Genomic DNA, 27957 nt, shown 5'->3' with positions numbered 1-27957 from the left:
ACCATCTCATTTTCACAGAGGGATGAGTACAAAACGTGCAAAACCATCATCGTCAATAGCTGGAATCGTTATTGGGTTAGCAGCGGCCGCTCTTTCATGAGAACCATCAGGAGCACAACACCACCATGGAAAGACCATCCATCACACTAAGACCAGAGAATCCTATCACGACTTGGTATCGGACACACCCGGTTCACCCACAAATCTTTTTTGCAAAAATCCAGACCCAAATTCTTTCGTATTACTTACCTTTATAAAGAACTTTAACCAAAACCACATGTGAAATAGGCAAACATTTTTATTAAAATAAACGGATAGTTTTAAATAATCCGAGACTACCCGAGCTCTTATCCGAGGTATAAGATAATTGCAAGCCACAAATGGCTTGCCAAAAAGGATGTTCGATTTTAAGTACAGAATTAATTTACCGATTAAAACAGGCGAATGAAGTCGGTCGGTTCAAAGCCTCTATAAAAAAAATAAAGTGAACTAAAAAATTCTTCAAATGTGAATAATGCAACTTGTTATTTCAATTATTTATTTATTTAATGCAGCCACATCAAGATGTAAGACAGTCCAACTGCATACATGTTTAAATTAATTTCTTCGCGATAAAGTAGCGTCTCAAATATAGCACCTGCCATGTTGCGAGCCCCAACAAACAACTCATGCTAAAAATGCTAAAGAAAAGGACTCGACTGTTTGTTGATTCTGGAAAAAGAAGTAGATTAATATTTGAGTTAAATTTGTGTAAACAGTTTTGTTGTATTATACCAACCGTTAGTGTCGCGCATTTCTTCTTCCCGTTTTCTCATCAATGCAAAATCTTGAACAATTGCATCGGACAAATCCTCTAATCGTTTCAAATCCACTTCTAGCGGTTTTAATTTTGCTGCTTCGCCAATCTTCAAGAAAAAAATACATGCAAAAAAAGTAATAAGCATTAAATTTATACATATTATTTTTGTTATAATTGTTATATTTGTTATATTTATTATTATTACAATATTTGTTACTTATATTACATATTATATTAACTCTTTGATGTCATTGCAGGAAAGTTATTCGGCGTGTTATTTTACCAGCTCATTTCTGTTTACAACAATAATTTCTGTTTATAAAAAAAACACGTTTATTGTCTTTTTGTTACAAGAACTGACTATCTTACTAAAACAAAAACTATGAACAACATAAAATAAACAGACGTTGTCGGTAGCTTGGAGCGATCAGACATATTGTCTCTTCATATTGTCCCGCTTCTCTTCATATTGTTTATCAACGATGTTACCCTCGCTTTACCTCCCGACAGTATCAGTCTGTTTGCCGACGACGCAAAAATTTTTGCGCCTATTAACAACACAGGTGATTGTACATTCCTGCAAGACTGCATCGAACTGCAAGACTGCATCGAAATTTTCTGTTCGTGGTGCAAGCGTAATGGACTGACTATCTGCATCGAGAAATGCTACTGTGTGTCTTTTAGTCGATGCAGGAGCCCAGTGACTGGGACCTACTTCATGGACGGCACTGCAGTTAATCGACAGAATCATGCCAAAGACCTGGGCGTTCTGCTTGACTCTAGTTTGAACTTTAAACAGCATATCGATGACGTTGTAGCCAGAGGAAATCAATTACTTGGCGTGGTTATCCGGACAACTAATGAATTCCGCAACCCCATGTGCATCAAAGCTGTGTACAACTGTATCGTTCGTTCGGTTCTGGAATATTCGTGCGTAGTCTGGAGCCCAACTACCGCTTCTTCAATTGCTCGAATTGAGGCGATTCAACGTAAGCTCACGAGATATGCCCTACGCCTACTTCCCTGGCAGGATCGCAATAATCTTCCTCCGTATGCTGCGCGGTGCCGTCTTCTAGGCCTTGAACCTCTTTCGGTTAGAAGACGCAATGCACAGTGTTCTTTCATCGCTGGATTGCTAAATGGCTCTATCGACTCATCGCCATTGTTGCATCGAGTCGATATCTATGCACCATCCCGAACACTTAGGTCTAGAGAAACTCTACGGCTCGCTCAACCCCGTTCCAGTGCTGGTCGGTCAGACCCTATGTTCCGCATGTCGGCTGTCTTCAACACTGTCTCGGATTGCTTCGACTTCGACATCTCAACTCAGTGCTTCAAGGAACGTCTCCGGCTTTTGCCGTGGCCGCAGTGAATTGCGATGCAAATCTTGTTTTTGCTATGTATTTTTTTTTTATTGAACTGTTACATCTTAATTAGGCCATACGGCCCGTTGAAGATTAATAAATAATAATAATAATAATAATAGTGTTCGATCAGTGCACATTGGGAAAAAAAATTAAAAAAACAACTTTATCACAGGTTATCACCCTATACATTTGCTTACAATAGATACTTACACTTAGTTGAAACCAAAATATTTCATGTTATATCTTAAACTTACTGAGATATAGGCCATCAAAGTACAAATTTTATGTTTTTTTGTCCCAATTTTGAGCTATTTTTTTACTTAACATAAACCATCATATTTTAGTACTGTCTTTGCTCGAGATACGCGATACACTCGAGTTACGCGAATGCGAGTTGCGCGAATTTTTATTTTTGACTCAATTGTCAAATGAAAAATAATTTGCAATTTTTTCATGAGTTTAATATCACTAAAAAGATAGAAATAACTGAACTGAGAAAACTAGAACAATTGCATCAAATAAATAATAAATTAAATCAATGAACTGAATCTAATAAAAAATAATTATCAATCAAGTATATTTTGGCTGTAAAACGTGATATTCGACTTACGCGAATGTCTCCAGAACGCATTATTCACGTAACTCGGGGAAAGACTAAATATGATGGTTATATTTTGATAATCAATGTGTCGTTGGAAAGGTGTTTTGTCATACTTCGATATTTTGTCTGAATATTTAGTAAAAACTTGTTTTTAAAGTTCATAAATGATTGAAAACCAAACATCACTGCCAAATTTTTGGATATTTTCATGTTGGAGAATGAATATTTTTATACTTAGGCTCGATTTTACTCGTGAGCCGTATATCATAGCAAAGATCGCCATTTTTCCTACGTTTTGACGTTGAAATTAGCTGGGACCATCCGCGACTCCGAAAATTATTTAACTTTTTTCTTGAAACTAGTGCGAGCGATTTTAAAATGTGTTGTTGTCTTCTTTATCCGGCGCTACAACTGCTTTGCGGTTTTGGCCTGCCTCAGGAGTGTCCGAAACCGCTCACGATCTCGCGCCTTCGTCTGCCAGTCCGTTATCCCGGCCTCAATGGCGGACGCTTCCACGCCATCTTGCCACCTCAATTTGGGCCTACCACACCTCCTCTATCCTTGTGGACGGCCTAAAAATACTTTACGGGCTGGGTCGTTCGTTTCAATGCGTACAACATGGCCAGCCCACCGGAACCTGGCGAGCTTAATACGCTGTACGACAGTGAGGTCGCCGTACATCTCGTATAGCTGTTCAATATAACGGCTCCTCCATTGTCCTTCCACACATACGGGGCCAAGTATCCTTCTGAGCATGCTCCTCTCGAACGTGGCTAAGAGGGTTTCGTCAGATTTGGCTAAGAGGGTTTCGTCAGATTTGGATAGTGTCTATGTCTCAGAGGCGTATGTGAGAACCGGAACTATATAGGTACTATATAGTCCCAGCTTCGTCCGTCGCGACAGGTTCTTTGATTTGAACTAATTTTTCAGGCTATAGAATGACCGGTTGGCAGCCAGCATTTTTGGGCGCAACTCAGCTTCCATGCTATTGTCGTTGCTGACCTTTGACCCCAAATAGGTGAATTCTCGGACGACTTCAAAAGTGCGTTCACCTATCTGTACATCACGCCTACGTAGATTCTGATTATTTATTGGTAGGCCCGCTGATGTTGCCACCATCAGTTTGGTCTTTGCCTCGTTTATCTGCAATCCGAGGTTCTCTGCCGCAGGTAGGAGAGCCGCAGACCAATGATGTCTATATCATCAGCGTATGCCAGGATCTAGGTTGACTTATAGAAGATGGTTCCCGTAGTCTCCACCCTCGAGTCGCGGATGGCCCTCTCTAGAGCCAGGTTAAATAGGAGACAGGCAGGCCCGTCCCCCTGGCGCAGACCCTTTGGGTGTAGCAAATGGTCCTGAGAGTTTTCCATCCACCCTCACCTGGCAAGAGACGTTGGTCATAGTCATTCTAACTTGCCTTATCAGTTTGGCTGGGATTCCAAATGAGCTCATAGCGTCATAGAGTTTTACCCTGGCTATGCTATCATATGTGGCTTTGAAGTCAATGAAGAGATGGTATGTGTCATTTCTGTATTCAGCCATCTTCTCCAATATCTGCCGCATGGTGAAGATCTGATCTATCTCTTCGACGTGCGGGACTGAAGGATCCTGAAGGATCAGGGATAATATTTTATAGGCGGTATTCAACATCTAATCAGGGAGAATATTTTATAGGTGGTATTAAACCCCTGTAGTTGTTGCAGTTCAACCTATCTCCATTCTTGTATATGGGGTAGATGATACCGAGATTCCAATCACAAGGCATCGATTCGCTATCCCACACCTCAGTAACAATTTGATGAATCTCGTTTTCTAGTCGTGCACCTCCATTCTTGAACAATTCAGCTGCAATTCCGTCGGTTCCGGGTGTCTTGTTATTTTTCAGTCGACGGATAGCCTTTCGTGTTTCTTCTATGCTAGGTGGCAGTAGCATGACACTATCTGCTAGTGGCGCTTCTAGCTGTTCGTTAAACTGGTCGTTGATTAATTCATCAAAGTACTGAGCCCACCGCGAGAGGACTTCTGGCTGGTTACTAACCAGATGTGTTGTTTTTTGACCGTTCAAATAGACATAGAGCGACAACGTCTGGGGCGACAAAAAGTAGCCCAAAGTTTCACTCTTTCATAGCCAACCGTGAAAAAAGCGTAATACTTAAAAACCGTTTTTAGTAAAAAAAAACTTATTCCGCCATCGTTTTAATTACAAACAATTATTTTTGATGCTGTTAACTACTACGCAATAATGCAATGTTGTGCGCAATAATTATTAAGTTGTATTCACTGTCTTGATGATTTTAGTATAGGACTGCCCTGTATAGTAAGAGAAATTGTATTGAATGAAGAAAAACACGAGTAAATAACACGAGAAATTGATTTTCATCCCGGCGCTTGTATGGCCGTTGCCCACTGTGCAGTGATGCCCTTCACGATTCTAGTCAGTTTTTTGTATGGAGTTTGGCAGCTGGAGGCTGAAATCATGGCTGATACACTCCATACAAAACCACACACAAAACTAGCCAGCGATTTTCAGCCTAGATTATTTAGCCTTAAGCCAGAATTAGGTTCGAGTACTTGCTCAAAAAAATGGCAAAACACGGTTTTGTTTAAATTTACCCCAAGGTGCTTTTCAAGAGATCAGGTGGTGGAATCTAGAATCAAAGTGTATGTTGTCCAGGTGGTTTCATTGCATTTTTTATAACCACGGACTGTGTAGGAACGAGGTCCCGTATTGTAGAACGATTTGACAAGTAGCCAAAAGTTCGTTACTGGCAGTTAGACATCTAAGAGCCCTTTTCGATTGAAATTTTATTTGTGAGTAAAGAAATAAATCGGTCTGGTTATTGCAAGAAAAATGTTAATTGGTTCAAACATTTTACAGGAAGAGTAACAAAACACGGTTTTGTTTACATTTACCCCAAGGTGCTTTTCAAGAGATCAGGTGATGGAATCTAGAATCAAAGTGTATGTTGTCCAGGTGGTTTCATTGCATTTTGTATAACCAAGGACTGTGTAGGAACGAAGTCAAAAATTAGCCAAAATCGGATTGGTCATCGAGGATGTCATTTGGCAGCAGAACGCCATTGAAAATTCATCATTTCCTCAAATGAATTTGAATGTCACTTTATGATGACACGGGTGAAAACTGTTGCTCAAACAGACGTTCTGGTAACTTAAAAAATACACAAAACATTCTTAAAATCTTCATTCAGAAGCAGAAGCGATAAAACCCAGCTTTTTAAATACATACACTTTGGCTTAAGCTCACCTTAAGGCTGGTTGAGTATATTATACTCAATTTGATAGCTGCTCGAAAACTGCTATACAATGCAAACAGCTGTGTGTGTGTGTGTGTGTGTGTGTGTGTGTGTGTGTGTGTGTGTGTGTGTGTGTGTGTGTGTGTGTGTGTGTGTGTGTGTGTATGTATGTGTGTGTGTGTGTGTGTGTGTGTGTGTGTGTGTGTGTGTGTGTGTGTGTGTGTGTGTGTGTGTGTGTGTGTGTGTGTGTGTGTGTGTGTGTGTGTGTGTGTGTGTGTGTGTGTGTGTGTGTGTGTGTGTGTGTGTGTGTGTGTGTGTGTGTGTGTGTGTGTGTGTGTGTGTGTGTGTGTGTGTGTGTGTGTGTGTGTGTGTGTGTGTGTGTGTGTGTGTGTGTGTGTGTGTGTGTGTGTGTGTGTGTGTGCATTGGTGTGTGTGTTTGTGTCACTAGTACGTAGAATAGATTTGTTAGTAGTTTTTTTGTATTTTGGGTTAGGATTTTGTTGTAATCAGCAGGACCACCGCCCTCGCGATCAGTGTTCTTCGATATATTAACAATCTTACAGTCTTCCTTTGCAATGGTCTTCCGAGGACGTCCGGATGACTTGCCCGTTTCGGTTGTCCGAAGCGCGTTTGCCACCAAAGTGCGCGATCGTTCCATAACGAACTCGATCGTTTTGCGCGTAATGCCAGCAGCCGCCATTCGCTTTTTCGATATGGCGCTGATAATCGTCACAATGTTTGCATCGACCCATTGTTACAAAAATTGCTTGCTTGGACCGTCAAGAACGCACTGGTTACAAACTTGGACACGACTAATGCCGTGCCTGCGTTCTGCTTCTATACGCGATGAATTACATCGTTGTCGAGCAGCGAAAAAAGCGTTTGAATTGAAACTATCAATGAGTAAGCGAGTGAGCGTCTACCCATTTAAATCGAGAAACTGCCGCGCACGTGAAACAAAACGCCCATTGAAAAGTTCACCTGCGCGCCAGCTCAATGCACGCACAAAGTTTCCCATGCACACACGAGGTTCAACGCAGAGATGCACGCAGGCCTTGCAATGGCGTGCACTGGCGAAGCACGTGTGAGGGAATGCCGAGTTCATTGCTATTGTGCGCGTTTCCGTTTCGCACCGCTGTCGCATTCACATTCATCAAACAGCACACCTGCGTTCTCGTCCGAGGAACAAGCGCTGCTGTCGATGCAAACTGTAGCTGTTAACCAAGTGTAAACGTACGCTGTTTCACACGAGATCAACACACATAATCAGAATGTTTTCAACGCAATATGACATCTTGTAAAGCTACGTTTCATCGGACACAAACCCGCGCACTCGCAAATACACATAAACAAGCACACTCTCTTTCTCTTACACATTAAAAAACACACACACACACACACACTCACACACACACACACACACACGCACACACACACACACACACACACACACACACACACACACACACACACACACACACACACACACACACACACACACACACACACACACACACACACACACACACACACACACACACACACACACACACACACACACACACACACACACACACACACACACACACACACAGAAGACACACAAAAGAAGACCCAAGGAGCCTGTGGAAAGATGCCCCGTGAAGCTTCTCCAGATAATCCAGCAGCTGTTTCCTACCCATGGCCCTCCGCTACTGAATTCGATTATCGACTCGCCAGAATCCACCCCTGTGCCTATTACGACCACAGAGATTGAAAAACTCCCAGATCGCCTCAAGTGTGGAAAAGCCCCCGGCCCAGATGGTATCCCCGCTGAAGCAGTCAAAGTGGCCATGAGGATGTTCCCTAGGGTGTTCCAAAAAGTTTTCCACAACATACTTACGACAGGACAGTTTCCATCAGTGTGGAATAAGCAGTTGTTAGTCCTGATACCAAAGCCAGGGAAGACTCCAGGGAATTTATCAGCCCTAAGACCACTGGGACTGATCGACGTACTGGCCAAAGCACTGGAAATGGTAATTCTCGATCGCTTGACACCATATACAGAAGGAGAACACGGCTTATCAGATCGTCAGTTCGGTTTCCGCAAGAAGCGCTCCACGGTTGATGCGATACAGGCGGTACTGGTGAAGGGTGATGCTGCCTTTCAACGGAAGCGATGTGGGGCTCGTTACTGCGCGATCATCACCATCGATGTGAAGAACGCCTTCAACTCTGCTAGCTGAGAGGAAATAGCAAAAGCTCTAGAACGCATGAAAATCCCCTTGCATTCGTGTCGGCTACTGAGAAGCTATCTCAGCGGGCGCGTTCTACAGTATAGCACGGAAGAGGGAACAAAAATAGCTACCATCTCTGCTGGCGTACCGCAAGGATCAGTACTTGGCCCCACCTTGTGGAACATTATGTACAACGGAGTATTAACCCTGGCCCTACCCACAGGAGCTGAGGTCATCGGGTTTGCAGACGATATTGCACTGACTGTCGTAGGAAATAGTGTAGAGGAGGTCGAGTTGCTGTCTACGGATGCTGTCGGCAGGATTGACGATTGGATGCGAGAAATGAAGTTGGAAATAGCACACGCCAAAACGGAAGTTATTCTGATAAGTAGCCACAAGGAGGTCCAAAAAGCGCACATAATGGTAGGCACTAAGCAAATAGAATCTATAAGAAGCCTCAAATACCTTGAAGTTATCATAGATGACAGATTAAAGTTCCGAAAGCACCTTGAGGAAGTTTGCATAAAGGCCACAAAAACTGCAAACGCGTTGGCTAAATTTACACCCAACATAGGTGGTCCAAGCAGCACAATAAGACGCTTACATGCCAACGTAGCCATTTCTAATATAAGGTATGCAGCACCAGTATGGGCACACATACTAAGAAATAAACAGAACCAGTACGCTATAAATAAGGTGCACCGAAAAATGGCCATACGCGTTGCTAGCGCGTATCGTACCATCTCATATGAAGCAGTATGCGTAATTGCGAGTATGATGCCCCTTTGCATCACCCTAGAGGAGGACTCCGTAAATTTCCAGAGCTCACGCGCGGGAGATACTCGTGCTGTATCCCCAAAGGAGGCAAATGAGGAGTCCATGCGAAGATGGCAGGCGGCTTGGAATAACGCTTGTAATGGGAGATGGACCTTCACGCTAATCCCCGATGTAGCTATGTGGATAAACCGGAAACATGGTGACGTGGATTATTTTGTCACGCAGATGCTCTCTGGCCACGGGTGTTTCAGGAGCTACCTCCACAAATTCCGGCACGCTTCTTCACCTCGATGCCCAGTATGTAAGGACAATGACGAGACTGCGGAACATGTAATGTTCTACTGTCCACGTTTCCTAGAGGAGCGCCAGCTGCTTGACACGAAGTGCAGAACCGCCGTAAGACAGACCAGCCTAGTGCAGCTGATGCTACATAGCGAAGAGTTGTGGGAAGCTGCAACAACATGTATGAGACTGATCCTGACAAGACTGGACCAGCTGTGGAGAGGAGATCAGGACCTGGGACGCGTGTGAACGTGGTACGGTTTGGAGTGTTTTGTATGTGTGCCCCATGGAGCAGTATGCGAAGTGTGAAGTGCTTGGTGTATTGATTGTGAGCTCTATTGCTGTGTGATGTTTGATAGTACTTTTGATCTGTCTCGCGAACTCTGGTTCATTGTGCAATAGCGAGGATGCAATGCTAATGCATAAGCCCTTCCCCAAGAAGCATACCGAAAGGTGAACCCAAGGGTATATGGCCCAAGGAGGGGGTTTACTGGGTAAGAATCCCATGTCAACACCCGTGCGACAACGGGAGTCTTTCGAAGATTCCCCCTCCTTGTGAAACAAAAAAAAACAAAAAAAAAACACACACACACACAAGTAAAGTGGTAAAACAAGAGCACGGTGTGAAGAAAAAAAAATCACTATCTTATTGTCCGATACTGTACGTCAGCTGTATCAAACTCATTTCTTCAGAGGGCCGCAAGTACAAATTTTCAGTGATTCGCGGGCCGCAAAGTTGAGAATGGAAAATATACCCCATTATTTATGTAAAATACTTTGTAACATTTTTATTGTTAAACAAAATGACTTTTTGTACTCCTCGCTTCTTATCTGGAATCGTTTGCTATGTACAAATTCGCGATGTTATTTTAATATGTGCTCTTTTTTATATGAGAAAAAAATTTTTATGTACTTTCAATGTTATTATTAAAATAAGACTTTTTTCATTACTCGCGTTCTCTTACGGCAGTTCTGCTAGAAAATATCTGTCAAACACACTTTTTCACTGAAGTAGGAGAAGTCTAGCAGCCTGTAGTGAATTTTTGTCAAGCAATCCGAGCTATCCATCAATGGATGAATAACAAACATATTTGCTTGCAATTTTTTGGCAGATCAAGAGAAAAATTGTAATAACACGTGTTTAAACATTATTTTTCGCTAATTTCCAAGTTCCAAGTGTTATTATTATTATTATTATTTATTTCATATTGTCAGCCGCCTAGGGTTTCACAATAATATGTCTTACAAACTAAGGAAGAAGGAAGTGTTAAGGATGGGAGGTTGATGATAGAGACAAGGACTCAGAAAGACGAGAGCGAAAACTGGACAAGGGGACGTGGTAGTCGAACAAATCATGAGCTTCATCTTCATTAAATGCTGCGCAAGCTCTCAAAAATGGATCTCTCTGACCAAAAACAGAACTGTTCTGGTGAGATATTCATTTCTTATAACAAGAACCCGTATTTTACGAATAACTTTTTTTAAATTACTATAATTTTATCTGACGAAGAGTCGTGGTGTGTGATCCCATACAGATCGGCAAATCTGTTTTTGACACTTGAAGGGAGATGATTCGCGAATTGAGGAATTGAGGACTGTGTGAGCTAATCTATTAATAAGCTTTGTATTGCAAGGCTTCGGCATTTCGATTATTTTATCCTTAATCTAAATCCTTTTGGCTTAAGCGTAATCATATCATTTTGGATTTGATTTTTAGGGAGGTTGGAAATTACATTAATTCGTCTTGCAGAATGTTGGGTACAAATAATTCCAACTTGGCTACAATCATTTTTATTGACATTTATGGTGGCATGTTTATGACAAAAAACAGAAGTGGCTCCAATCGAACATCAATGATGTTACATTCTAAGGTCGGAAAAAATCGGAGCCGAATGAATCCTTTACTCGGCAGTCGGGGGCATGGAGATTGTCAAATTCGGTGGGACAACCGATTACTCCAACGGTTCCGAATGGCTCTAAACGGCTCTATAGGCTTCGGACGGCACCGAACGGAACTGTTGGTTTGATTTGGCCGGATTCGAAGTCGGAAAAGCTATGATCAGAAATGGTTTTGAGCCGTGGATGCGATTCCGGCAATCAATCACTAGTTGTTGCAAAGTTTTCTAGTGTATGTATCAAGTTATTTTCATTCCTTTTTCGTTTGTAGCCAGTTGACGCAGATCTATTTTTCCATACAGAATGTGCAATCGAGTGTGCACAAAATTATGCTAATATTCAGAATTTAATCGAAACATAATACGAATGAGCTTGCATTCGATTCAATGATTCTTAAGGGTCTCGATTGATATGTACGTTTGTGTAGAATAAGTTTATGAGATGTGCATTCATGAATCTATTGCAACTATTCAATGAGATGCTAGTCAAGAATCTATTGCAACTATTCAAAAAAAGTATGCGGCTAGTCTAAACTCAATTGGAAAACCCTGTATTACCACCGTAATTAACGAAATAATTATGTGATCACTTCCGAGAGTCGCCACATATACTCATGTAGTTTCCCAAGTATCCCTTGCTTCTGTGAATCGATTTAGGGGAAAGCGGGGCAAAATGGGCATGTTAAGCAGTTTATTGAATATTCCTTTGAATATGCCATAAAACACAATTTTTCTTTTATTATTGCATGCCTCCACCATTTATCTACGGATTTAAATTGCCACATAGAATGAAAACAACTTAAAAACATGTAAATAATGTAAAATAAAAGTTGATGTTTTACGAGAAGCATTTTTGACACGCGGGGTAAAATGGGCATAGCCCTGGGGCAAAATGGGCATATGTAAACAAACTGTGAAACGTCAAAACACTGGGGCAAAATGGGCCACAACAACTGCGCTTAGGTAATGGTTTATGCTTTTGCGCACGTTTCGTGAAAGGTATTTTCGTTCTATCTTTTGTTTTGCTGGTCAGAAAAGCCCTTAAAATTCTTCCAAAAATATGTTATCAAAATTAAAACAGTTTTTACACGTTTAAATCTACAAAATCGAATGTTTTTAATCTGTGCCTGATATCATTATTGAGGCGACAAATATAACACCATAGCCTCACCAAACGCCGTATGTCAAAAGCATCTGCCCATTTTACCCTAAGCGTAACTGCCCATTTTGCCCCACGTGAAGCATTTTTGTATTTTTTGTTATATTTGTAAAAATACGCATTCAATCGCCTTGCTTTCTTCAGGCATAGAAAAATCATATCTTTAAAAATATATCATGTACAACTTCAACGCATCCCTGTGACACTGGTTTAAGCTTATTTTCGAAGTGGCAAAAATTACATCAATATGCTACTAAACCTTATTTTGCATTTTTCTTGGTTTTTTGTCATGTAAGGGTTATGAAACTTACATGGTGTTCATAGAACACTCCAATGAATACATTTTGAGCATTGGAAAGCATCTTTGTAGTCAAATAATGCTTAAATAGAGGGTGCCCATTTTGCCCCACATGCCCATTTTGCCCCGCTTTCCCCTACTTGATATTATTAGGTAAATTTTGAGGATTTAACGCATTTCACAATGACCGATATTTGCGTTACTTGCTCGGTACTTGCTGACATATACGTGTAATAGTGTTTGTAAACGCCGGATCCAGAACTCCTGTATTAGTATTACAAGTGCCGTGTACAATAAACTCACTAAAACAGACACGCAGTGCCTCTGGTTTTTTGTTTGAATTGCCTGAAAGCGCTACGTACTGGCTGATCCTTGATGCTGCAGGAGCTGTCATCCGCTCTTTCATTTCTTAAAGAGCAATAAATAGAGGAATTTGAACGTCGCGGGGCTTCGGCTTTGGACGAAGCTAAAAAAGTGTAAGCCACTGCGCTAAGTGATATGGTTTCCTCGAGCAATACGCTAAACCCATACCACTCTACTTGCACCCACAACATTACTACGCGAACGATGACTCACCGCACACACAACAAGACCTCTCCAACACATCGAAGCGTAGACTCATCGATCGCTCACCGCCTCCAAGGGATACGGTCCCTACACTTCTTACGGGTACAACAGCACAGCCAACATCGTCTCACCCTATTATGACGGTACCCCGGTGACGGTATAAGATTTTGGTTGTACCTCACTCGTACCGCTCCTTTGCGAATCCGAGGTGGAACGTTCGTCAAGGAACAACTATTGACCGATGACGTCAGCGTACCAAACATGTCAATTGTATGCTCGAATCATTTAATAGCGGGCTGAACCTGTCAATAATATCATAATAACACCAAAGGGGAAACAAATACTCTCTCATGAAATAAAATGGACACCGAAATAAACCGGATAATATGACACTCAGCTACTATGTTATAACCCTTTCACAATTAATCTCGAGCTGTTGTTGGGCTATTCTTATCTCCTTCATTCTACCTCCTTTGTTTTGCACAATGCAATGTATTGGCTAGTAATAGATATGCGGATGTACTATAGCAAGGAATACAAAAAAACAAATGTCAGGAATGCAGATGATAAACTTACCCCCTCGTAGCTCTTAGTTTCAATCCCTTTCTTTACATCCAGTGCCACTTCTTGTTCAATTCCTCTATAAGCTGAAAATTCGGAAAGACATAAAAAACTATGTAATAAACAAATAAACAAATATTTATGTAAATATTGGTGTCGTAAAAAAAAAACAAAAGGTTCAACAGTAAAACCAATCTGAAGCAACATAGATTTGCGTTAGTAAATAATATTCAGTGCTGTTACAGAAGTCTCATTTTCAAAACCGCAAAATTCGCACCAAGCCATTTGAAATCCGAGCCAATACGAAATAAACTATTAAAAGTATTTAATATAGATAGTACACATTCGCGTCAAGCCCTGAATTTGCCGCGGCAATTGCACTGCAGTTGGTGGACGTCCTGGGATCAAAAATGTAGTCAGGCCAGTGCTGCAAAATGTCATGAGTATCACGAGATTTTCACCAACGAAAACAATCAACATATCCGTGGTAGCTTGATGTTCATTGTTGATAGTCAATAAAAGTGCATCATGACATGCTGAACACGACACGTGAATTCTTGAGTCCAACGCGATACTCTGACTGACAAACTTAGCTTACTGCCCGCATAAGCATAATCATGACTATTGCTGGCTGTGTACTGTGCTGCCAAATATCACTGTTTCAGTCACCAACGCTCATGACTGAAACGAAGCTCAAATCAGATCACGTACACAACAGAGATGATCAGCGACGATACTCAAACAGTTGGAAAATCAATCACATGCTTGGTGACATTTAGTTTAGCACCCAGCTTTTGGTCACTCACTTGGTCACGACATTGTTGTCGGCGATAATCACGACATTCTTGTAATATACTTGGCGCGTAGGCTCTAGCAACAAAATGAGCATGCTTTCTCCCTCTATCTGTTTTGATTCTCTGTCGGGTCAAACAGAGCGAAAAAACATGGTCAATTTGTTTCTTGGAATCACTCGCACGCACGACATATCTCCCGTGCTCATCGCGATGATCACCGACTGAAAGTGTCGCGACCAAGTAATTTAACACGAGTTGGTTGCACACAATGTCACCAAGCATGCGATGGTCGCACCAACTGTTTGAGGCTCGCCTCTGATCTTCACAGTGACGCTGAGATGATTTTGTTTCAGCCGGAATTTGTCATGTCTATGTCAGTGATATTTTGCAAAATTGATAACAGCAAAAAAAAAAAGTCGTGATATAGTGACTGACCAAGCGATGGTCGCAAACATGTCATGAGCATGTATTAGTCACACCAATCGTTCTGAGTATCACATCTGAGTATCACAATTGAGTATGTGACGCTGATATGGATTTTATTTCAGTCAATTTTTTTATGACATTGATAGTGACATTTTGCAGCACTGACTGTATAGGTATCAATTTTAAGAAAAATTAACTCAAAACATTATTGAAATATGCGAAAAAAATTAAGTTACAAGCAAGAACAAAAATTCCGTTACCAACCGCATGGGACCAGGCTCCATATAGTGGGAGCTGCGGATAGCATCTGGTTTACGGAATGAATGGTTAAGATTCATTCTAAAAAATAACCTTGCAGCCAGTGAGGCGGTTTCTAATGACCGATCGTTGACGACCGATGGTTCATTCTGTGCTATGATTTACCAATGAACCGGATGTTGGTTCATTTATAGCCAAAGTGTTGTCCACAGGGGGTTCATTGAAATATTTTTTGTTCATTTCAGAGTCATTACCCAAGCGAAATTTGTCGGGGATAATGAACACAAACTCATGCCATCTCTTTCGATTCATCAGCCCTACTCTCTCACACGCATCGATGAACTTTTACACATCTCTTTGTTCATTGTGCTATATTTGAAGGGCTTAATACTGATAGATTACGATTCATGTTCATGAAGTAGTTGTGGTCAAATGGTAATGGTGTAATGTTTGCACCATGGTCGATATGAGTTCAATTCCATTTTTATTGTTTTCATTGATGATTTAAAGTTTTGATTTCTTTTTAAAACATCCAGCTTCAATAACTTCAGACCCCTTTACGCATTGTTAGAAAATGTCCTGAATTGAATCTACTATCTACTGTTGCTGTGAAGCGTTTGACAGCCAAGGTACTCACAGCACAGGTGGGCACTAATTTTATCACCCCAAGCTTCCGACCATGCTGGTTTTCGCTGATCTTTTCGAGGATAATTCGTTAACGAATTATCCCCGAAATCATCTACGATATACATACCATTTTCGGGAATAGTGAACACAATTGAAGGATGAACCCATGCAAAAAAGAGCTAAAATAGAAATAAACATTCGGATTGACTCCCTCCTCTCATGTTACAATTCATGCTCATGCTTCATCATTGATGCTACCAATTACATCGCTAATTCTACTTCGAATCACTTTGCCAGTTGCGCCACCATATTATTATTCATTATCGTGCTATTTGCTGGTTTTGTTGTATGAAGAGGTAATGATGCTAAATGAATGAAAAGAAATAAATAAAACAATAAAAATAACAGATTGACTTTTAAACACGCATTTCTAACAATGAGTAAAGGGGTCTGAAGTTATTGGAGCTGGATGTTTTAAAAATAAAAGAAAACTTTAACTCATTAATGAAAACAATAAAAATGGAATTGAACTCAGGTCGACCATGGTACAAACATTACACCATTACCATTTGACCATAACTACTTCATGAACATGAATCGTTATCTTTCAGTTTTAAACTCTTTAAATATAGCACAATGAACAAAGAGATGTGTAAAAGTTCATCGATACGTGTGAGAGAGTAGGGCTGATGAGTAGAAAGAGATGGCATGAGTTTGTGTTCATTATCCCCGAAAAATTTCGCTTGGGACATGCATATTCCTTCTGTAAGAGTGGTGATGATCTGTTTATTTATCTCACACTTCGTTAAGCAACTAGGCAAAATTATCTAATCAACATTTTTAACTCCAGTTTCTAAACACAAATGATTGGTTTCAAAAACATTGGCTGGTATCATTGAATACGTTCGTAGCGGCGGCGTACGTCCCGACACTCATTTTCCTAACGTACCTGATGGTTGATATAGTTTTTTACCGCGACGTTGTAGGGCCGGACACAAGAAATCTATTGCCATCCCTAAAATTTCTTGTGAGCGCCGTACGTTCCCGCTACATACGGATTCAATAATACCAGCCATTATCTATAATTTCTACTTCATAAACTTTCCCCATCCAACCTGGCATAAAAGATTTGATACGTTCGTAAATTTGAAAAAAGAGCGAAATAATTAAATTCCAGACATTTGAGCACTGCACACCTCAATAACAAATTTTGGAATTCTTGATTTGATACCTGTTAGATGTAATCGGTGAGTAGTGCACCGACCGCTATAGACGCACATCGATCATCCTCGCTGGATGCTATGACAGGTGGACAGGTGTACGCGTCAGACCGATAGCGAGGACAATGTATGTGTGCGTGAGACGTAAGATAAAAAGCGAAGCACGCGGTTCAGGCAAAGAGCAATTGTAAATTATAAAGATAAAATAAAAGTGAACTAAATTGAAATATTATCAAACAATACCTTTTATGGATAGTTCTGGTGGCAGTATTGTAGAAATACTTCGCTGATGTGGGGGTGGGTCTGAAGCTTCTAGAAGATTAACATAGGCTCTCCCCCTCCTACTCCTACAAAATACGTCCCCGTCGTTGAGAAAACGGTAACATGCCTCTCAATTATCCAAGCTTGGGTATACCCAACCCCTTGGGAGGATGGGTAGCATAGGCTAAATTGAGAGAGGAGTAGATGATTGATCTTCATGACTTTACCTGGAAGCGTCTGTACTCCATGTCAGGAGCGGCTTCCCCCCAGCGTATGTCTCTTCCCGAAGGGCTGCGCTGGCTTCTCCCGTCTTGGCTTACTGCAGGACTCTAAAAATCCAGCGAGCGTAGCCAGCACCCTCGTTAAAAACCGCGTGCAAGGAATAGTCAACAAGAAGAAGCATCGTATCGGACCAATCGATTCAGACCCATGCACCGAAAGAGGTCTTACGATTGGAAGCTTGGGATATGGAACTGCAAAACCCTCTCATCGGATGTGAAGACCCGAATAGCATACGATGAAGTATGGGCCCGGGGTTTCGAAATAGTAGCACTTCAGGAGGTATGGTGGAAAGGCGTGACGGTGCGCCAGTACCGTAGTAACTGCACGATCTACCAGAGCGGTGGAGAGACGCGCGAGATCATTATTGCGTTCATGGTACTGGGTGCGATGCAGCCGAGAGTGATCGGTTGGTGGCCGACCAATGAGCGAATGTGCAGGTTGAGAATTCGTGGCAGATTCTTCAACCTGAGCATTATAAATGTGCACAGTCTGTACCTTGGGAACACCGATGACGAGAAGAAGGCCTTCTATAGCAGCTGGAGAGGGAGTACGAACGCTGCCCAAAACATGACGTGAAGGTCGTCATCGGAGACCTTAATGCTCAGGTCAGGCAGAAGGAGGCATATAAACCAACGATTGGAAACTTCAGCGTCCACCAGTTGATAATCGACAACGGCCAAAGACTAATAAACTTTGCTTCCTCCAACCATATGAGAATCCACAGCACCTTCTTCCATCATGGACACCGCCATAGCTACACCTGGAGACATCCGAGAGGTGATTCAAAGTCCCAAATCGACCACGTTCTGATTGCCGGAAGGCTCTTCTAGGATATTATCGACGTTAAAACGTATTGAGGCGCAAACGTCGACTCGGACCATTTCCTGGTTATGGTAAAGCTGCGCCAGAAACTCTCCGTGGTTAACCACCAACGGAGTCAGCCCACCCCCAGACTCAACCTGGACCGGTTGAAGTGTGCTGATGTAACGAAGGGGTACACGACAGCGCTCGGGAAAGCACTACCGGCCGACAACAACATCGCCGCGATGCCCCTCGCCGATCACTGGCGTATGGTGGAACGAGCCATCAGTACTGCGGCCGAACACAAGATCGGCCGCTTACCACGTAGAGAGAAAAAGGAATGGTTTGACGAAGAGTGCAGACGTGCACTTTCCGAGAAGAGTGCAGCGCGCGCCCGCATGCAACGGCATGAAACCCGTCAGAACGTAGAGATCTATAGACGACTGAGGAAACAGCAAACCCTGCTCTTCCAGCCCAGTTTGAAGAGTCAGACGAACAGCAGCTGGAACAGCTTTCTCAGTCGGGAGCCACCCGCTTGTTCTACAGGAGATTGAAGAAGTCACAGAGCGGGTTTGCTCCTAAACCCGCAATGTGTCGGGATGCGCAAGGAAATCTTCAGACGGACGAGCGGGATGTGATCGAAAGTTTGAAGTGCCACTACGAAGGACATCTGAATGGAGCAGAGGCAGGAGAGGCTGGCGCAAGTGACAGAACAAGGCAACTACCACAGCAGCAGCACAGCAGTAACAACAACGACAGCATCGGCGCAGACGACGAGGTGCCCCCGCCATCTCTGGATGAGATTGCCAACGCCATCAAACAGCTTAAGAGCAATTAGTCTGCCGGCAGCGATAGACTGTCGGCCGAGCTCTTCAAGATGTGGTCGGAGAGGCTTACCGTCGAAATGCTGTCGTGAAAGTCTGGAAGCAGGAGGAACTACCGGAGGAGTGGAAGCGGGTATTTATTCATCCAGTCTACAAAATTTCGAATTTCCGAGCCATCACTGTTCTGAATGTCGCCTACAAGATCCTGTCCCAGATCCTGTTCTGCAGACTTGCGCCCCTTGCAACAAATTTTGTTGGCAGCTACCAAGCTAGGTTTGTTGGAGGCTGTTGTGGACAGACCGCTGCCTCATCCTGAGGGCTCACTGTTGACAGCAAGGCTGTCATCCTGTGACGTCCTCAGTGAGGATCGCGGCGCGAGAAGGACCAGTCGTCCTCTCCCCGCATTGCGTGTGTGTTGCGTTTATATTATTTATATACGTGTTATTGTAAACGATACCAAAGATAGTGACAAAATATATATTCTGTTTGTGCCGTACACACCACCGTCTCATGTTTGTTTTGTGCGGACACAACAGTGGCGACGAGGATGGGATCCTCCTCGCGTAGGGGGGGATCCTACAACGAACCGACGCAGCACCGAGACCACCATCGCGGTTCCACCATCGCACAACCGCCATCGCGCAGGATGGGCACGCTCGGGCTTGCGCGAAGCCCCAAAGAGGATCCTCACTCCGCTGCAGCACTATCCGGACAAAGCGAGGGGACATTCCGTTTTGGACCGTCGTCACACGGCATCACCGCCGCCCGCTGCAGCGTCATCGGACACACTGGTGCAGTATTGTCGTGTGCGGCATCACGGCCGCCCTTGCTGCACCAGCATCATCGTCGAGCCCGGTGAGCAGGCACAGTGCTGAGGCATTTCGGCTGCCCCCTATGCGTCTTCATCGCCGGCGCTCCAGCTGCACAGGTACATCTCGACGGCGACACCACTGTCGCCCCTGTGCAGCAACATCGTTCGTATGTGTCCCGGGTCACAGTCGTCGTGCGCGGCATCACGGTCGCCCCATGTGCACCCACATCATCATTATCGTCATCACCATCATTCTGCGCGCCCCTGCACAGCAGTTCACCGGCAGCGACAACACGGTCGCCCCTGTGCAGCGGTTTCGGCTGAGCGGTCGAAGCGCGCGCGGCACCACGGCCGCCCCCTGCTCAGCCGCACATTGACGCCCCAACGGCAGCAGCATCCGGAGAGCTGCCTCATCAGGATCATCGGCGTCCGGTGCAACGGCCTACGACAGCAGCATCATGCTGCAGTTGCACCACCAACAACAACAACAACAACAACAACAACACCACAGCGGCGCAACGGAACGAGCGAGCGCAGCACATCGGCTGCCCCCTGTTGCAGCCCGCAACGCTCATCCCGTTCGAGCGTTAGGCACGGAGGCCGGTCAACACTCTCCTCCCTCCCGTTTTACACAGCGCCACTTGAGCCGTACGCTTGCCACTCCGGTTTTAAGTACATTAAAACCGCTGCGTTGGCTTAAGCCATACCGGCTTAATTAAAACGGGGAGATGTTGTGGACAGACCGCTGCCTCATCCTGAGGGCTCACTGTTGACAGCAAGGCTGTCATCCTGTGACGTCCTCAGTGAGGATCGCGGCGCGAGCAGGACCAGCCGTCCTCTCCCCGCATTGCGTGTGTGTTGTTTATTACCAATATTATTTATTACCAATGTTAATTGTACCCATACCAAAGATAGTGACAAAATATATATTCTGTTTGTGCCGTACACACCACCGTCTCATGTTTGTTTTGTGCGGACACAACAGAGGCAAATCCACCACAAACCAAATTTTCACTCTGCGGCAGATCCTCCCGAAGTGCCGAAAGCGCTAGATCCCAACGCACCACCTGTTTATCGACTTCAAGGCAGCCTACGACTCCATAGATCGGAAGGAGCTATGGAGCATCATGCAGCGGTACCACTTTCCTGGGAAGTTGATCCGGCTGTTTGGAGGCCACCATGAATTGGGTGCAGTACAAGGTGAGAGTATCGAACTTGACGTCGGAATCGTTCGAATCTCGCAGGAGTCTGAGGCAAGGTGACAGACTCTCCTGTCTACTCTTCAACATCGCCCTGGAAGGTGTCATTCGAAGCGCGGGGCTAGACAACGACATCCGTGGCACGTTTCATATCGGTCTCTCCAATTTCTTGATATCGATATCATCAGGCAGAACAACAGCGAAGGTGTGTGAGGGGTACACCCGACTCAAACGCGAAGCAGCAAGAATTGGATTGAGAATCAATGCGACGAAAACGAAGTACCTGCTTGCCGGTGACTCAGACCATCTGGGAAGCAGTGTACATATTACAATAGTTTATCAACCAAACTAACACCTCTTTCATGAATAAAAAACATGTAGGTGTGTGAGCAGTTTTTGTGAAACTGCAACACTAGCCTGCCGAAATCTGGTACATTTACCATAAATACCCTTTTTGTTGAATATTAAAAACCATTTTAACACGTTCAGCGCTATGGCGCTCCCTAGGGACCGCCAGTGAACTTTCCCCTGTGCCGGCGGAGGTCCGCTCGGATCGCCATAGCCGTTTTGATAGGAGAGTATTTTCTCAGGGACCAACAGTGCATATTCTTCATAAGAACATCGTCGACCTGTATTGTAATGTCATTTTTTTATTTTCCTGTATGATCTAAAATGAAACATAAATGCATTTTAAAAGAAATTGATTTTCTAATGAATTTTATTAAAACAATTCAAACACATGCGAAGTGTTTTGACCGATAGCTTAAATTTGGAACTCTTCGTAAACACAAACTCACTCTGATGTGATCACAATTGCTATGACCACATCAGTCAGTTGTGAATTTAACCAAAGCTATCCAGACATCGCTTTGGAGATTTTATTGTTTGATTTCTAAAGAAATGTTTACTGAGTGCATGGTCTGGCTCTGTACTCACTTACAGGGTTTCACACTTTATCTCAAGACCGCGGGACCCCTTCCCGAATCTGTCTTAGCCAAAGCCAAGACTGCGGTATGATGCTTGAAAACGTTGATGATACCTGAATTCATCGGATGCAATGCTGAATCTGCGGCACATTTCTCGAAACACACTGGTCCGCGCCGAGGACATGCGGTCGAATATTTTTATACACGGAAAACCTTTGTGTACATCAGTGTACTGAAAACAGTCAATTATTTTTTCGTGTTTTTACCCGCTTTTTAACCGCTTTTTCAAATATCCTCCTCATAACGCAATGTCACTTTTGTATTGAACTGTCATTTCTCAACAGCACGGATAAACGGAAAGCCGGATAAAAGGTACCCGGATAAACGGCGCTCCAATGTAGTTTACACTACCGGTTCGAGGGTTGAAAAATATCGCCACAGAGTTTTGCATTGAAGTTTTTTGTTATAAAACAGGTATCTTTTGCACAAATTTAATGCAAAATGCATTAAGAACAACAAGTAAATTCAAAAAGAGCTTAAAATATTTCATTTAATTAAAATATTTGCAAAAAAAGACATGGAGCTGTCAAATTGAGAGGCATCGCGTATGTACTGCGAATTCGCGTATATCGAGTATCGCGTACAGGCGGTCCCCGAGATACACGGTACCTCTTATACGCGGATTCGGAGATACGCGGTTTTCAAAATTTGACAGTTCTTTGAGCAAAAATTGTACTGATTTGACACATCCATTGTGAAATACCAAATAATTTCCGTATTGATCGAATGTAAAATACCATTTAAAAAGTTTTAAAACTGTTCAATTCATTAGAAACATATCAAATAATTAATTTGGTGGCTAAAACCACCCCCTGCTTGCAAAATTTCACGAAAATTAGTGATATTTTGGCTGGAAATCACGAGATTCGACTTACGCGGAAATTCGAGATACACGGTATTTTGCGGCCGTTTTCGGTCCCCAATAACCGTGTATCTCGGGGACCGCCTGTACTGCGAATAATTGCTGTAAGGCAGCGGTAGTCGCTACTACGGGCTTGCGGGAGTGCGTGCGGAAAAAAAAATTGTTTGATTCTGACGCATGCGGTTTCAAACTGTCACCCGCTGCGGGTGTCAAATTCCATACATTTTCAGAAAACGCACGCACGCCCATCAGCGATTACCGCTGCCTAAGGCCTGTGTCTGTGCTCCATCGGATGCGATTTTATAGGAAGGCCTGTCTAAATTTTATATAGAAATCGTCGGACATGCGATTTCGTCGTACGACGGAATCAAAAAATTTTGATTTCGTCGGACTCCGCATCCGATTTTATCTGTCAAACTAAATGTGTGGTGTTTTGTAGGTACAATCTCAACTTAATTTTTATAATCGTTATATTACTAAAATCATCCAAATAATCGCAATATCATACGAAAAAGCGTTTGACAGCACGTGCGATAAAATCGCAGGCGATGAAGCACAGACACGACCCTAAAGCAATTATCCGCAGTACGCGATACAGGCGGTCCCCGAGATACACGGTACCTCTTGCACGCAGATTCGGAGATACGCGGTTTTCTACATTTGACAGTTCTTTGAACAAATTGTACTGATTTCACACATCAATTCTAAAATGCCAAATAATTTCCCTTTCGATCGAATCTTAAAAACCATTTCAAAATGTTTAAAGCTGTTACATTCAGTCAGTATCATATCAATTAATAAATTAAGTGGCTAAAACCACCTTTTACTTCAAAAATTATCCAAAAATAAATGATATTTTGGCTGGAAATCAAGAGATTCGACATACGCGGTATTTTATGACCGTTTTCGGTCCCCATTAACCGTGTATCTCGGGGACCGCTTGTACTCGATATACAGGCGGTCCCCGAGATACACGGTTAATGGGGACCGAAAACGGCCGCAAAATACCGCGTATCTCGAATTTCCGCGTAAGTCGAATCTCGTGATTTTTAGCCAAAATATCAATAACTTTCGTGTAATTTTGAAAGTAGGGGGCGGTTTTAGTCACTTTATAAATTATTTGATATGATTCTGACGGAATATAACAGTTTTAAACGTTTTGAAATAGTTTTTAACATTCCATCGAAACGGAAATTATTTGGCAATTTGCAATTGATGTGTCAAATCAGTACAATTTGCTCAAAGAATTGTCAAATTTAGAAAACCGCGTATCTCCGAATCCGCGTATAAGAGGTACCGTGTATCTCGGGGACCGCCTGTACACGAATTCGGAGCAAACGGCCGCAAAATACCGCGTATCTCGGATTTCCGCGTAAGTCGAATCTCGTGGTTTCCAGCTAAAATATCACTAATATTCGTGTAATTTTGCAAGTAGGGAGCGGTTTTAGTAACTTTATGAATTATTGGATATGATTCTGACTGAATATAACAGTTTAAAACCTTTTGAAATAGTTCTTCACATTCGATCAAAACGGAAATTATCTGGCAATTTACAATTGATGTGTCAAATATGTACAATTTGCTCAAAGAATTGTCAAATATAGAAAATCGTGTATCTCCGAATCCGCGTGTAAGAGGTACCGTGTATCTCGAGGACCGCGTGTACGCGATTTCTCTAAATTTGACAGCGCCATGTCTTTTTTTTGCAAATATTTTAATTAAATGAAATATTTTAAGCTCTTTTTGAATTTCCTTATTGTTCTTAATGCATTTTATATTAAATTTGTGCAAAAGATACCTGTTTTATAACAAAAAACTTCAATGCAAAACTCTGTGGCGGTATTTTTCAACCCTCGAACCAGTATTGTAAACTATTTTTTCATAGGAATCCGCTACACGCGAAAACTCGAGATAAGCTATTGTGCTCGGTCCCGTACAATAGCGTATATCGGTTCATGACTGTATAAACATATACAAACAAGAACTGATTGACCGGCAATCCAAGCGCAGCAATAGATACTCAATTTGAAAGAAATATTTCGACAGTAATCAACGATTACTTAACTTACAGGCAAAACGAATGCAGTAAAAAATTAATGAACTGTGGTAAACAAATTTAGTATTTAGTTTTGTGTAGGATTAGTCCGCATCAATACGTGGTTCGTTGAATTGAAGATCGATTAATATCAAGAATATCAACGATCATACTTACTTGACGGTACTTGAGAAATGAAACAGATTTCAAATGTATCATATAATTCTGACGTAAACGAAAATTTTCCTTTAGAAATGTCTTCCTTTTGTGCCAATATGTGCCCCTTGGTATCACGAACCTGAAATATAAAAAAATGTTGAGATAAAATAAAAATGAAAGAACATAATAAAACATACCACATAATCAATCTTTTGGCCAGGTGCTTTGGTGATCTCATATTCACCAGCAACAATTTGATTGCCGTGCATTTCGTCTCTCAGGCATTTTTGTGCGTTAGGTGCTAGCCGGAACATAATCGCGTTCGTTTGTAGAACTACTGTACTACTGAATAGCACCAAAATTAATATAGACATTTTACGAAGAATTGATAGTTGACACGTTTGCTTCCTCAAAAGTTACACTCTAGTTTATAACGGTTCAACGTAACGCACCACAAAGTAATACACCATAGAGGCAAAACAATGATAAAATTGTGTTAAGGCAAAAATATCGATGAGCTGGCTTTAGTATTGAAACAAATGTACATCAAGATTTATACATTCACGAATAACAATGACATACGCTTATAACCATTTCTACGCATTACCCAAAATACAAAACTTAACTTATTCCCAAGGTAAATGTATTTTGAGGGATTCTTTTAATTTACGACTGAAAAAAATCGAGCAGTTTGTGAGCTCGAATATGGTCGGAAAATATTGAAGTTGTTTAGAGCAAATTGACTTTTCTGAAATTTGACATTGGACGAATACTGTTGCACGCAACAATGTTGTTCAGAAATATATCGCCAATGTTGCTAGAAATAATAGGATCGAAAAATGTATTACGTAAAAAAGAACGACCGTCTCCTTCTCCGAGTTTATTATTTATCATCCATTAGCGAAATACAGCATAACGCGTTGACATAATTATAAACAGGAGTCCCCCAGATACGCAGTTTATCTTATTCTTGGATACGAAGTCACACGGCTTTTGAAATGTGTGGCCCTTTACGATTTTAGTCAATTTTTTTTATGGAGTTTGACAGTTGGGGGTTGAAATCATATAAGGCAGGGGTCTAATGTTGTTGCGCGCTACATTTTGCTGACAAAAGCCAAGGATAATGTATTTAGAAGGTTGATTTTTATCGCTTTTGCTGGGCGACATTGTGGGGGACATCTGTCACTCTCTGCATACAAAATTCATTACCCCGCACCAGCCCTCCACGATTTTTATACCGGAGCCCCCGGAAGAGAAATGTCAAGTCGAGAAATGTCATTTTGCTCTGAACAACTTCACCTTGTCATTAATAACACCTTGATCGGGTTACAAGCGGCGACAAGCTGACAGCTCTAGAACAAAAGATATCGGTAGCTGTCATTTGTAGCCGCAGACAAGTAGCTATCATCTAGCCTCTCAAAAAGTTTACGCTTGATTTGTATGGGAGAGCGTAAACTTCCTGTCAAAAGATTTCAGGGTTGTATGGCTGAAATTCAGTTTACGCCAAAGTTTACGCTTCGTGTGACGTCCGTATAAGATTGCGCATCGTGTATTAATAACAAATGATTGAATCCCCTCCTGTCATTTCATTTTCATTTTTCTACACCACGGCTGTCAATTGGTTCGGGATAAGCCCACCTGTATAATAAACCCAGTTTGGGCTTAAGATTCAGGTGGGCTTATAGCGCTACCAAAGGTTGTAGGTAAACAAGTGGTAGAATCCAGATACATCAAGGAGATGAGGTGGTAGTCTGCAGTGCCAAAGTAGGTCAGTGTGGCCAGATTATTTTTGTGGTTGACTATAGGACCTCCAAAATTTTATCGATTGTTTTCGGTACAAGCACGGTCTGACCACAGATTTAGCTTAAACCAAGGTGTGTTAATTAAGGAGGTGAATTGTTAGCGCGTTTTCCGGGCGCCATCATTGAGTATTGTTATGTCAAATCGCATACAATTTTCTATACCCCCCTCCAGCCCTCCCCGCTTTTAATACCGGACCCCCCAGTATTGTTATGTCAAGTCGTGAAATGTCAATTTGCTCTGAAGCACTTCACCTCCTAATATCCATACACCTTGGCTTAAACGACTGGTAAATCAAATATCCATGGAAAATAAAGCTCCATAGCTTCACTGTTTTTCGCAATACATGGCGTTTTCTAAGGGCGGTGGCAACGCTCATCGGATGCGATTTTATCGGACGAGATTTATATGGGATTTGACGGATAACGTCGGACGTGCGATTTCGTCGTCCGACGTTATCTGTCAAATCCCATATAAAAATTTGACAGGCCGTCCGATAAAATCGCACGCGAAAAAGCGTTGCCACCGCCCTAACTCATTATATTATTGCTGTCCTTTTCTTGCAAAAATTCTTGACAAGCTTTTTTGAATCCAAAATCGAATTAATGCGTGGCCACGGAGCTGAAAAAATGTTGAAAATTTTTTCAACTTTGTCAAAATTGCTTGTCAACTGCAAAAAAGAGCTTTTCTCGTGGCCGCACCGAAAACATACACAAGAATGACAAAAAGCTCCAACATCTTAATATCATCGATATTTTGTTTAAGAAGCACGAAATAGGTACATAAATCAATTAGAATCATTCATTTTCGCATTCCCAAGTGCCACAAATCCACTA

General features: G+C 42.4%; 1 protein-coding gene across 1 annotated transcript; it reads right to left on the bottom strand.

The window, feature by feature from the left end:
• Positions 1 to 280: 280 nt before the first annotated feature.
• LOC1278678 (transmembrane emp24 domain-containing protein bai) lies at positions 281 to 25927 on the bottom strand. Its single transcript, XM_318301.6, has 5 exons — positions 25519 to 25927; positions 25340 to 25460; positions 13792 to 13862; positions 779 to 905; positions 281 to 711 (listed from the first exon to the last, which is right to left on the bottom strand). Exons 1-5 carry the CDS (start codon positions 25693 to 25695, stop codon positions 593 to 595), a joined length of 615 nt encoding a protein of 204 aa, XP_318301.4. The 5' UTR covers positions 25696 to 25927; the 3' UTR covers positions 281 to 592.
• Positions 25928 to 27957: the final 2030 nt, after the last annotated feature.

The sequence above is a fragment of the Anopheles gambiae genome, chromosome X, assembly GCF_943734735.2.
Source record: "Anopheles gambiae chromosome X, idAnoGambNW_F1_1, whole genome shotgun sequence".
Lineage (NCBI taxonomy): Eukaryota > Metazoa > Arthropoda > Insecta > Diptera > Culicidae > Anopheles > Anopheles gambiae.
The sequence above is the reverse complement of the archived record's forward strand: the minus strand, read 5'-3'. Positions and strand labels throughout refer to the sequence as shown.